The sequence below is a fragment of the Lepidochelys kempii genome, chromosome 2 (assembly GCF_965140265.1).
Source record: "Lepidochelys kempii isolate rLepKem1 chromosome 2, rLepKem1.hap2, whole genome shotgun sequence".
NCBI lineage: Eukaryota > Metazoa > Chordata > Testudines > Cheloniidae > Lepidochelys > Lepidochelys kempii.
Genome location: NC_133257.1, coordinates 81,912,353 through 81,925,506, shown reverse-complemented (window position 1 = coordinate 81,925,506; position 13,154 = coordinate 81,912,353). Strand labels below are relative to the sequence as shown.

At 40.9% G+C, this 13,154-nt stretch overlaps 1 protein-coding gene across 7 annotated transcripts in view; it reads left to right on the top strand.

Annotated features, from left to right (window-relative positions):
- The window catches only part of RMC1 (regulator of MON1-CCZ1), a 28,843-nt gene that overhangs the window by 12,714 nt on the left and 2,975 nt on the right, over positions 1–13,154 (top strand). For 4 of the 7 annotated variants that reach the window (XM_073331388.1, XM_073331387.1, XM_073331391.1 and 1 more), the window contains 12 exons: positions 813–953; positions 2,642–2,745; positions 3,303–3,392; positions 3,478–3,583; positions 6,400–6,511; positions 8,168–8,212; positions 8,849–8,902; positions 10,279–10,407; positions 11,177–11,283; positions 11,898–12,017; positions 12,349–12,426; positions 13,020–13,124. In XM_073331388.1, the coding sequence (XP_073187489.1) occupies positions 813–953; positions 2,642–2,745; positions 3,303–3,392; positions 3,478–3,583; positions 6,400–6,511; positions 8,168–8,212; positions 8,849–8,902; positions 10,279–10,407; positions 11,177–11,283; positions 11,898–12,017; positions 12,349–12,426; positions 13,020–13,124 (1,191 nt within the window). The remainder of the gene's footprint in view (positions 1–812; positions 954–2,641; positions 2,746–3,302; positions 3,393–3,477; positions 3,584–6,399; positions 6,512–8,167; positions 8,213–8,848; positions 8,903–10,278; positions 10,408–11,176; positions 11,284–11,897; positions 12,018–12,348; positions 12,427–13,019; positions 13,125–13,154) is intronic. The other 3 variants (XM_073331390.1, XM_073331389.1, XM_073331393.1) reach the window with 3 other exon arrangements.

Below are 13,154 nucleotides of genomic sequence, written 5' to 3'. Positions count from 1 at the left end.
CAGTCTGCCCTCCGGGGGTCCTTTGGTTATTTCCACTTGACGCCTTCTTCAGCGGATGGACACTGGATTCTTAGGCTGGCACCTCCCCATATCATTCAGTTATTATCCACACCAAGCATCCATCCACATACATCCTCTATCTCTATTTTAATCACAATTGTTAATACAACAAAAGGGCGGGGAGTCTCTGGGTGCTGTTTCTGTTGTTACAGAGAATTGCTTTGAGTCTCTCTCTGTGTGAATTGCTTTGAGAACAGACTCTGTCTTAGAATGTACTAACACAATTAGCAGCTTGCAAGTTTCACACATAGAGGGAGAGAAACAGTACCAAAAACCAAGAGACCTCTTAATTAGTAATACCCTGGAATTTAAACTATGGGGAATCAAACTCATTTGTGATTTTAATATAGAACTTCTTTAATATGATTCAACACTTAACTTAATGCAGTACGTGACATTGTCAGATTTGTAAATGTTGAGTTGACCTGAAAAGGTTAAGATACTTCTCCCCCCCCCTCCCCCGATCCTGTATATAACTGAATAAATATCACTCTTTAACACCTTAAATTTGTGGAGGGTTCATTGATGCTGCATATTTATTTAGATTTCTTAATAGATAATAAGTTTAGGCTTTAACATAGGGCATCATAATTTAAAATTGAACATGATATATTTTCAAAAAGAAAAATGTATTTAAATCTATTTTTATTTAAAAAATCGTCAATATTTATCCATCTTGGTGGGGCACCTAGCACAGTGGGGCCACTAGCCGCTACTGGAATAGTAAAGGTGCTATTACTTTGTGTCTTCAGGTATTACCAGAGAAGCGAAGTTTGAAACTGGTGAAAAATCAGAATATCAATGTAAACTGGTACATGTATTGCCCGGAGAGTTCCGTCATTCTGCTATCGACTACAGTCCTTGGCAATGTCCTCCAGCCATTCTATTTCAAGGTAAGGGACACATTCCCAATCTTGAGTTTTGTTTGATACATTGGGTTTTTCAGGGGACTGTCTCCTCCCCACCTCTCATCCCCCACTCCCCAATGTTGGTCTTTTCTATTTTTAGTTTCCTCCTAGATGTGTAATGGTTCCAGTCCCTCATACAAATAAAAATAAAAAAGCAGACAAAATGAAAACCTACGCGCCAATCTTTCTCTCTGTGAGTAGAGAAGGAAGAGATTTCTATTTGTAAATACTTGGGAGACACTCTAACACTCGATAGATGTGCCTCCACAGGGAAGTGAGTCAATATGATGCTGGATAGCTGACATTAGAGGAGTAATGCAGCAAAAGCAAAGTCAATGATACATACATTTTGGTGGCCCAGTGACTTTGCAAAAGGATTATATCTTTCCAGAAATTACCCTTTCAGTTAAATACATTTAAACACAACTTGAAAATCCAACCCCAGTAGCAACTACAGTATCCTAAGCCTTCAATTTCTGCAGAATGTGATCTTTCATTTAAAGGAAAAACTAAGTTTCTAGTACTCTTGCTTGTAACTGTAACCTTCTAAATGTGAATGAATACATTGTTCTCTTCTTGAGCCTGTGGAGACAACTGCTAGTTGTTCCCAAGCATCATGACATTGAAAAGATTTGAGTTATTTCTGCAGCTGCTGTTTCAAACCCTTTGGGCAGCATTTCAGTCTGACAAGAAACTTTCATGCTGCTGTGGTTTGAGGAAAGCTATGACTATGAGCTCAGCAGCTGAACACTGAAAATATTCATGGGAGAGAGGGATTCTATGGGGGGGTAGAACTGCACTCCTTTTTCATCCCTCCCCATCTCCAAAGAAGCAGAAGTCTTTGAGTGGGGTGAAGAGAGCACACCCCTTTCTTCCAGCAGTCAGAGGGAGGAGGTAAAATGGAGGTTTCCCATGTGTCATGCCTACTGCTCCAGTTTACGTGAAAGGAGCCCCCAAGCAGGATCCTGGGACAGCAGGGTGCCAGGAGTCTTGGCATCTTCCTGGCAGATGATGGGGTGAAGGCATAGGCTTCTGATCAGAGTTTTGCCAAGGACCTTGCTGGCCAGTAGGTACCCAGTGAATTTTTTCAACTTCTCAATTAAAATGTTAATATTGTGATAACTTCCTCAAGAGACCTTTGAAGATACAAAATTTGAAATAAAACTTTCAGGAGAGGTTAGTTGTAAAAAGAAAAGCTTCCATGATCTATGTAAGGCTTCTACCCCCCTCCCAAAGAGGCTGAGTGCCTACTGTTCTCATTAGAGAGATGTGGGTGGTCAGCTCCTCTGAAAATCAGGCCATTCTGGTCTAGAATTCCAGATTCAACTATAAATGGGTTTGACTATAGATTCTTATATTAGTTTAATTAAACTGAAACGGAAGCGTAAGACCTCATTCACTGAAACTGGTGCAGTAGAATGTTAAAGTAATAACTCTGCTGTTCATATAGTGCCTACCAAAACAGGGATGGGGCCACATTACAAATAGTAGTAAATTGTTGTAGTTGTAGTAAGAGTTGATTGCTCTAAAATCTTCTCTTCTTTTTGGAACAGTATCACCACTTCTCACAACTAGTGAGTGCCATTCATATTATCACAGGCCTTCATAGAAAGGAAAGAAGAAACTTTTTCTAGATTAGACCTGACAGACTGAAACTTTATTTTTTTAAACAGGGAGGAACAATGTCAAAATTATCAAAGTTTGAAATTGAATTGCCTGCAGTACCCAAGTCCTCCAAACTCAGCCTTTCTGAAAGAGATATTGCTATGGCTACAATGTACGTATCACTGAATAATCAGTCTTTTCCTTCATTTAAAGGGTATTGACAGCTTTTGTAGTGGAGATCCAGAGAGAGGAGGGTACAGTCCAGTCATGGTAAAATGACTTCACTCATTGATTTGGCTTTTTATCTTATTATAGAGTATTGTTAAAGTGCTTGGTACTGGACTGAAAGTAAAGGAGCCTAAAGAACTCTTATAAAAATATAGAACTGATTAGGAAGTGGATGAGACTCTATCATTTGAGAGAGATAAAATTAAACATTACAGTAGGCTGGTAAATGTACAAGAGAGACCAATCTTGTATGGACAGAGCTGGCCTGAATGATAGATATGTCACTTAATTTAGATTCTGTAAGCTACTTGACTTTTATGTATAACTTCATGTGAGTTGTTTTGTGAGGGAGAAGCAATGTGACCATGACAGACTGGTCAGACACTGCAGTAATAGGATAACTTGCTGTCTTCATTGTAGAAAGGGTCTCCTAGGTGCAATTTTTCTGCTAGTATATTCATTTATTTGAAGAATAACATTTTAATCATGTTGTTTTGTTAGATATGGGCAGCTTTATGTTCTCTATCTGAGGCATCATTCAAGGACTTCCAATAGTACCGGAGCAGAAGTAGTCCTTTATCATTTACCAAGGTAAATTGTGTTTTGGTTTTTATTTTTAGATATAAATGACCTTGCTGATCAATGCCTTTTATCTCTGATGTTAATGTTTTCATAGGGAAAGCTCCTGTAAGAAGATGCATATATTAAAGTTGAACAGGACAGGAAAGTTTGCATTGAATGTTGTAGATAACTTGGTGGTAGTTCATCATCAGGACACTGAGGTATGATCTGCCTACAGATTATTTATGTCTTGTCTTTAAAGTTTGTGCTAGATTTTCTGAAGGCAATGGGCCTGTTCCTTCAAATACTTTTGCATGTACTTAGTCTTTCCAAGTAAAGCTAAGGATGTGTGTAAGTGCTTTCAGGATCAGGGCCGAAATTTGTAATTTACAGGGGAAAAAATTCGTAATTTACGGGGGGGAAATCCCACTCCTAATTGCAATGCATTGGAATGAAAATCATAATTCAGATCCATCTTCTTTTCAGTTTCTTCTTTCTCTCTCTCTCTCTTCCCCCCCCCGCACCCCATCCCTCCCCAAAAAAAGAAAAAGTTGGGGGGCATAAACCTGTCTGCTTCTCTCAGCCTAAAGGTTTATATGTTTACAGCTGGAGCAAAGCTGGTTCAGCCATTGAAAGCCCCATGTTCCTCTTATGATTAGAAACTTTGCATTCTAGTAACTCAAATGGTTGCAGCTAGAAACTGATCTTGATTTTTAAGTCTCAAACAAATCTTAAAAACCCACATATGGGGAGAAAATAATAGTTCACATGATTTTTAAAGTTTTTGATTGTTTGTTTTTTTTAAAGTCATGTGTACAAAAGAACTTTTCCATCTCTCTGTTTTGGGCCAGGGGCATGTGTTTATAGGATGCAACTAAGCCAGTATAACAAATTTTATTTTGTAGTGTAGTGGATGTAGAGTAGTGCCTACTACTATTCAGATTGCAAAACAGTTACCATTCTAGAACCCTGTAATTTTCATGGTCTTGATTCTCCAAAACATTCACCTTTTTGGAGGCTGTCTTCCTATCTCTTGCTTCAAAAGTTAAGCTTATTTTTGAGAAAGGATTGAGCAAAATCTTTCTGTATGTTTTTGAGTTTTAGGAGAATGGCAAAACTACTTCCCTATTGTGTGTGTTGTGTTCTAATAAAATACACCTTTTCAATAAAGCTGTAGCAAAAATGCTGAAGTTTAAAACTCACCATGGATGTACAGGAGAAGATCATCAAAGGACAATGAGATGGCCAACTCCCATTGAATAGGAGTTGGTGCCAAGCTGCCCTTTTGTGCCTTGAAAATCTCTCCCACAGTTCTCATTAGACACCCTGCTTGGTTTTGGGAGGAAAAACAATTGGAGATTGCATGTGATGAGAGGCAAAGTGATATACTTGCCTCAGAGCCTAATAAAATCCTGTCCCTGCTTTCATCATCACTGTACATTCTCACTGACAAGATCTGGAAGCTTGACAAGGCTGCTGCTCTGACAGTTGCTGGAGCAATTTGCATGAGAAGTTGTAAATGTCTCATTGAAACACACTTCATTACTGTTTAGCATAAATATATGCTATAAAATATACAGGATGTGCAATATGCTGAACTAATGTTCCCATTGGAGCCTTAACTACTCCCTGAATTTTTTGAGCATTAGCTGTAATCCTAAAATAAACCAAAAGACATTGATACTAATGTAGGTTTTTTTAATTACTTTATCGTATTTGACTGAAGTAGAGAGAATTAGTCTTTTAAGGCAGTGTTTTTCAAAGTTCAGGTCATGACCCAGTAGTGGGTCGCCTTGCTCAGCACCCAGGGACCCTAGCGGCTCTGGACAGCACCGCCAACGAGGATGTTAAAAGTCCTGTCGGAGGTGTTGCCCAGCTAAGGCAGGCGGGTGCCTACCTGTTCCGACACTGTGCTGTGCCCCGGAAGCAGCCAGCAGCGAGTTCGGCTCCTAGGCAGGGGGGCCACGAGGCTCCGTGCGCTGCCCGAGCACTGGCTCCGCACTCCCATTGGCCGGTGCTTGCGGGTAAGAGCTGCGTGGAGCTGCTTGCATGCCTCCGCCTAGGAGCCAGACTTGCTGCTGGCTGCTTCCGGGGTGCAGCACAGTCCACGGGGCAAGGACAGGCAGGAAGCCTGCCTCTGCACCCTGGCTGTGCCCCTGACTGGGAGCCGCTGGAGATAAACCCACGCCCCAATCCCCTGCCCCAGCCCTGAGCCCCCCCCGACCCAGAATCCCTTCCTGCACCCCAAACCCCTCATCCCCACCCCACCTCAGAGCCTGCACCCTTAGCCCAGAGCCCTGACCCCTCCCGCACTCCAACCCCCTGCCGCATCCCAGAGCCCCCTCCCAGACCCTAAACCCCTCATCCCCAGCTCCGTTGGGTTGTGAGCATCAACAATTTTCTTCAGCTGGGTCCCCAGAAAAAAAGTTTGAAAACCACTGTTCTAAGGCATCTCAAAAGGGGCCTGAGTTAAGGTTGAGCATTAAATTCTTAACATTGGGAACTTCCTGGCACTTGAGTGTCTGACTTCCCAACCTTAATGTTGCATTCAGGCTAACTTTTAATAATTTAGGGCCCCAGTCTTGCAAAAACTCCTAGGCAGATGTGTAATCTTATGCACGTAGTAGTACCATTGAAAACAGAGCTCTTGCAAGATTGGAGCCTCAATAGTTAATCTGTCTGTGATGAAGGACTGCGTAGATGGTGGCTAGATCTTTACTTACACACAAAGCTTTTGTCTCCTAAATGAACTCCTTCCAGGCAGCTTAAAAAGAGTTCGGATAATATGCCCCGTTAGTAGATGTTGCAGAGCATGGTTTTTAATTGAGTCTGTAATTTGAGGAAAATATACTTCTGGTAATTTTTGGAAAACCTATAAACCAAGTGAAGTAAGTAACATGATTTAATTATTACAAGAGCAGAAGATGAAATAAATGCAAAACCATTTGAACATGAATGACTTGAGATGTGCTCTTATAATTGCTGAATGTCTTCTCATGGGCATGAAAAATGAGGGGCACTTTCTTTTCAATTTTAGACATCTGTAATATTTGATATCAAACTAAAGGGAGAATTTGATGGGACCGTTACCCTTCATCAGCTTGTTCTTCCAGCTCGATCAATACAGCCCTATCAGATCCCTGTGGCAGGTAAAAGGGTTACATGGCAATTAAACACAGTGAACATGTTTTTCAATCCTAGGTACATATACAAGCTCCATTAGCATAGTATCTAAGTGCCTCACAGTCTTCAATGTATTTTTCCTCACAACACCTGTGAGGTAGGGAAATGCTATTATTCCCCATCTTAGGGGGTGGGGTGGGGAACAAGGCACAGAGGGTAAGTGATTTGTCCAGAGTCACTCAGAACATCTATGGAAATGCAAGGACTTGAACCCAGTCTTCTGAGCCCTAGCTGAATGTCCTATTCACTGGATCACCCTTCCTCTCCTCTTGTGCTTAAACTGTGATAAAATGCACAAAAGTAACAATTACTCCTTAAGACAGATACTTATTCACCTACCATCATACCTTGAGGTAAAATTTAAGTGGTGTGTGGGAGCTGTGTTCAGTGTCAGTGAACTGTTCACTTGTGTACAATTAAAGTGCTGACTTGTTACTTTAACTGTGTGTCTCTTACTATACAGCTATGGTGGTGTAAAGCACACCTTTGCGCTCCCCCAGTTCTGGAGCTGCTGTGTGTAACAGGGTTGGTCCCATGGCATACATTAGAGCAACCTGAGGGTTTCTGTAATATACTGTAGTTGCTAACAGCCCCAAGGTGCTGAAACCATGGCAGAGGATCAGCACAGCATAACAGTATCCAGGCCCCTTACACTAGCCATGGGTGGAATAGAAACATCTACTTACACAAACTCTGCACCACTTGAGGATCTCTCCTGCACTGGGATGCTCACCCCCGGGTCAGATACAGTAGCCCCACAGTTACGATTCTACAAGCAGTGTAGCACACAGTGGCTGTGTTAGACTGGACTAGAGGATCTTGTATATATTTTGCCTGAGATGGGATCTTCCACTTTAAAGAATTTAATTCTGACCTGTTCTTTTCTCTGAAGTCACAATGGAAATAGTGATTCTGGAAGATGTGACTTGGCAACTGATGTATGTGTGTTGTGGGTATATATGTAACTACTTCACAAATTAATATTATGTAACAAACAGGATTGCTTAATTTCAGTATGCAAAAACCACTTTCCAGTTTTTTGAGGAACTAAGAAATACAATAATGTGCTTGCATGTGATATCGAGCAAACTGAGCAGCATTATTTTTATTGTATTAGGATGGGTTATGGCATGTTTTTTCTTTTTAACTGAGTTGTGGAATACTTGTGTGTTGTGTTGAAATCATAACACCCACACTAATGAATAGCTTTAAATTTGAGAAATAAGTGAGGAGGCAGAAGGAACACAGAGTCTCTCAAGAGGCAACAAGTTCTGCAGTCAGTTAACAGTGATACGTAGCTTCTTGTTCATACAGCTACATCAAAGCAACAAGCTGCTTAGGTGTTAGTGTTGCAAAAAGTCTTTTAACCATAAAGTGGCAAGTTATGATTTCAACACAACACAAGGTGACAAAACCAAGTGTGATTCGTGACACATTTTACTAAAAACTGAGCTACTACATCTTGAAAAGGAAAACAGATGATAGTTAATTTCTTGCATAAACAAGAATGTGCACGCTAATCAGCTAATAAATCTTACCTACTCATGGCAGCTGGAGAAATCCGTCTGTCCTGGGACTTGTTTTTCTTTGTTTCAGATGTTAACTTTTCCCCCCATGTGCAGGTCCAGCCTCCGTGACTAATCAGTCTCCTGTTCCATGTAAACTCTGTATCCTTTGGTTCAATTTTATTCTGGAACTTTGTCCAGATGCAATTGTTTCTCTATGCACCTGCAAATTTAGGATTTCTGCTATTAGAAATAAAGTGAAAAGGGGGAATCAAATATTTGTTCTTCCTTGCCTGTTAGACAAGCCTGTTAGTAGGATTTTTGGTGAAAGAATGGAGTACTGGAATATTACAACAAAATATTTGAATGTAGTCCCACTATAACTTGACTAAGATAGCATTGTGGGGTTCGTAGTCTCTCATTTCAGATAAGGCTTCTCTGAGAATTAAATGGTGGTATAAAGCTTTTGAAAGCAAAAGTGTGCTATAGCTGCAATACAGAATCAGAATATACTTTAATGTTAAGAGGTCTAGGAATGAAATTCCTTTAATATATTCAGCTGAAACGTCATAAGGAAATGAGGAAATCATCTTGTGACTGGTTCATAAGGGATGATAAACAACAAAGGGGACAATGTTGGAGATCTGAATGAGGCTGCTTGAATTCGGTCCTAATCAGCAACTTCTGGGGGCTTTTTTATTTAAGCCAATGCTAATATGAGTGGTTTTATAAACAGATATGCTAGTATCAAAAGTAGGGCTGGTGTTTTATTTCTTAAGAATTTTCTTTAACGTTTAGATTCCTCCTCCTGGATTGTCTTTCAGCCTGATATTATAATCAGCGCAAGTGAAGGTAAATTGGATGTGATAAGTTTCCCATTAATTTTTAGATTGAAGTACAGCACCTCTATCCTATCCTTCTAATTCCAGTCCCATTAGCGTAATAGTCTAACTTCCATTTACATCAATGTGAATCTCACTAATGGACATCAGGGTTAATGAAGCATAACTGAAGGTGATTACATGTTTGTCACTTAAGTAACGAAACTATTTTGGATATGTCTTAACAAAAGAGGCAGAATGGGAGAAACTAAGGCCTTGTCTACACTACATAGTTTTGTTGGCAAAAGCTGCTTTTTGCTGACAAAACAGGAGGTGTTCACACAACAAAGCTATTTTTGGCAGCAAAACCATAGCACCTCAAGGAGAAGCATAGAGCTTTTTGCTGCATAGTTAAAGTGACAGTCAGTGTAGACTCTGCTGTTTGTTTTGTTGACATAACTGGCTTCCACTAGTATCCCACAATGTCTGCTGTGATGGCTCTGCTCACTGTTTTGATCTCCCTACAGGCATGCGCCCCTCCCCTTTCAAAGCTCTGGGAAGTATCTAACAGCTGAGCATGCTACTCTGGGAACTAACTGTTAAGGAGGAATGTTCTGCCCTGCACTAGGAACACAGCTGCAGGCAGACTGCTGCTGCAGAGAGCGGGGCAGAGGGGAAGGGAACAGGACTGCTGCTTTGACATACCTCAGCAGAGAGAGCTCACAGGGCTGCTCAGGATGCTGCTCCTGAGGATGTTGTGGGAGAACTTGGAGGGAATCACAGAACCATAGGCAGAGTGGGCTGCTTTGGAAGAGACTGCTGTGCTGAGCAGAGCTGGGGGCTGATGTGGGTGGGAGGTGTCCCCCTCCCTCAGGATAGGTCAGTCAGCCTGCTGTCTCCAGCACCCCAGACACACCACTCTCCTTCTCACCCCCCCCCACCCTTTTCAATTGAAAAGTGGCTGACAATCTACTAGTATTCCCATGGAATGGTAGGATTGAGAAACCTACATCATGTGATGCTGTACCTGCCCCATGAAGCATTGCAAGCCCTTCCCAAAGCACCTTGTGACCAGTTGCACAGCGGGATAGCTACCAGAGTGCACTGCTCTCTGTGTCAATGCAAGAGCTGCTAGTGTGAACGCACTCTGTTGACACAAGGAACTAGTGTGGACATGCAACAGCTATTTTAATTGAAGTGCTTTAATTAAAGCGGCATAACTGTTGCTGACAAAACTTTGTAGTGTAGACAAGGCTTAAGTGTAAAATAACTTGTATGGCTATGGAAGACTGTCATGTACGACTTTTCACGTGTTAAGTCAAAACTGAAGTGGTCTTCACTAGTTGTGTGATTAGTTTTTAGTTAATATTTTTAATAAGGCTTGATGGTTGGCTCTCTTAAACCTAGGTTATCTCTGGAATCTCGAGGTGAAACTTGAGCCTGTGGTTAACCTCTTGCCAGATAAAGGAAAGCTAATGGATTTTCTTCTCCAGAGAAAGGAATGCAAAATGGTTATCCTATCTGTGTGTTCTCAGAGTAAGTCTTGCTCTTACTGGTTGTGTCTCTCCATCTCTTTCGTGGAAGCATTGCAGAGGTGTCTTCCTGTACTGTCCTCATTCAAGGCTAGTTCTCCATTGCCTTGAGCTCAGTATCTTCTTTTGTGAACTACCAGGGACTAAATTAGGGAAGCATTTTGTGTACCAGTGACTGAACCACATTCTCAACATAGTTTCTCATCAGTGATGTTGCCTATGCTGCCAACAATATCTAAGCCATGTTGCTTTTGAATCTCTCTCTCAAAATCATTTTCTGATGGCAATTGTGTGCACATGCTTGAAAATGTAAGATGAGTCTGGTTCCTTCTTTGAACCCAATTCTTGATTTCACCAAATGAATCTTCATATCCTGGCAAAAGGCATTTGCATTCCAATTAATCATAGTGCTTATTATAGTCTACACTTAAAATTTATAACTAGCCATGTTGACACACCTGAGCGGTGGATTACCTACATATACAGAAAAACGTCTTGTTGATGTGGGAAGTGTCTATGTTACGGGTGCCTCAGCAGCATTGCTGCAGCGGTACCACCCATAGTGTAGACATACCCTTAGTGTAAAGGGAAATTGGAATTTAGGATGTTCATGGGTCAGTTGACCTACTCTGCTGTGCTTAAGAGCATTTCCTGACTGTAACAGTTACCTTTAAAGAGTCTGTGGTAAAAACATTACTGGAGTATATACTCCACTAGCAAGAGGGACAGACTGTTTTATCAGTATCTTGTTTTTTATGGCTATTGTCTTTCAGTGTTAAGTGAACCAGACAGGGGAACGTTGGCTGTGATTGCCACTGTTTTTGATAAACTCAATCATGAGTATAAAAAGTACTTGGAAGCAGAGCAGAATTATACAATGGTAAGTAATCTGCATCAGTGGCTATTTAGACAACGCATTTCAAAAAATACTAACCCTTATGGTTTTCATCACAGAGATGAAAACTGAAGTCAGTTAGCCATAGCAAGTGCACCTTCCCCTTTGCATGTGTACAGAACTTCAACTTTACAGCATAATAGCTCTTCTACTTTTATATATACTGTTGCAGAACCATGAATTTGAATTTTCTGACTTATGTTCTAAATATTTCAACCACATCAGTTTTTTAGGTTGCACCCAACTTGAGTATTTCTGGTGGAACTATTGAGTAACCAGATACCAATGGGAATAACCTACACCACAATAAAGCACCATTCTACATTGTATTTAATACATATTATGAGCTAGCTTGTACAGAACTAAGCCCTACGAAAACTTGACTTACTGAATAAAGCTGAAGATTTTTCATAGTACAATAAGAGTTGAATCAAGAATGTTTGTCAAAGTTAAACAGCATGTTAGCCTTAGATCAGACCACTGATTTTGCTCTAAAGGTAACGCATACTGATTACTTAGCCCTGTGTACATAAAGCCTACTCAGTACAAAATAGCTTCCTGTTAATAAGACTATTCATCTTCCCTCTGCCTTGTTGTAGGTGGTAGAAACAGGCCAGAGCCGAGGCAATCCCCTTCTGAAACGACCAGTCCGTACTCAAGCAGTTATTGACCAGTCTGACATGTACACACATGTTCTGTCAGTGTTTACTGAAAAGAAGGTTAGTAAAGAAACTTAACTTGTACATGTGAATGAATCAAGTGCAAAGAACTGATAGTGCTAGACAGGAAAATTTTCCTAAGAGGAAGGTTGGGTACATGGGACTACGGAAAGACTGGTGATACTCACTACAATTCTTCTGAAGGACACAAGCTGTCTTTGGTAACAGACTAGTTGAATATCATAATTATGTGGAGTGAGTGTTGGGTTAGATAACAGTAACTTCTGCCAGTACCTGACAGGAGAATCTGGTGCTAATCTAAGCCATTAACTAGTATGCAAGTCGCCACTTTAGAATTTTAACTACCATAATTTTTCCTCTTGCTGCATAGGAAGCACCTCACAAGTTCACTATAGCAGTCTTGATGGAATACATTCGCTCTCTTAACCAGTTCCAGATTGCAGTTCAGGTAAAGTTCTGCAAAAAGCAATAAGGGGCAGTGCCTGCTCATACTTTTAAATCCTGTTTCCTGTAGAATGGGAGGAGAGTGGTATGGGCCTTGAGGAGGTTGTTACAGTAGTAGAGGTGGGAGATGAGCAGTGTCTCTGGGTTCTAGAGATCAGTTCAAAATACAGTCCAGATTTTCAAAAAGCAGCAGAGGAAGAATCGGCAAGCCTTGGCAGCAGCTCGGCCTTAAGGTGAAGGGGTCCAGTCTCTAAATGGCTACCTGAAACTTAATACATCACTGTGCTTCTAAGGCTGCTTTCAGTACAGTTTCAGTGTGCACAGACCAAGGATCTCTATTGGCTACCAAGCTGGCAGCCTCAGTCTAATTATTTGAGCAAGAGAATGAAGTTTCTTCCATTTTTTGAGCCATACTGCTTACATTTAACTGGGAACAGGGAAAAGCTAGTACTCAAACTGGAAGTCTTATGTATGGTTCTAACTAAAATCTTATTCAGTTCCACTTTCTAGAAGATCTTGAAACCCAACAAACAACTAAAGACTTGATATTGAGTCAAACTGCTTTAGAGTTTCTTTCCCTATCTCTTGCATCCTCAGCATTATCTATATGAACTGGTCATTAAAACGCTTGTTCAGCACAACCGGTTTTACATGCTTCATCAGTTCCTGCAGTACCATGTGCTAAGTGACTCAAAGCCACTGGTATGTATGTCACTACGGATTCCATGACAC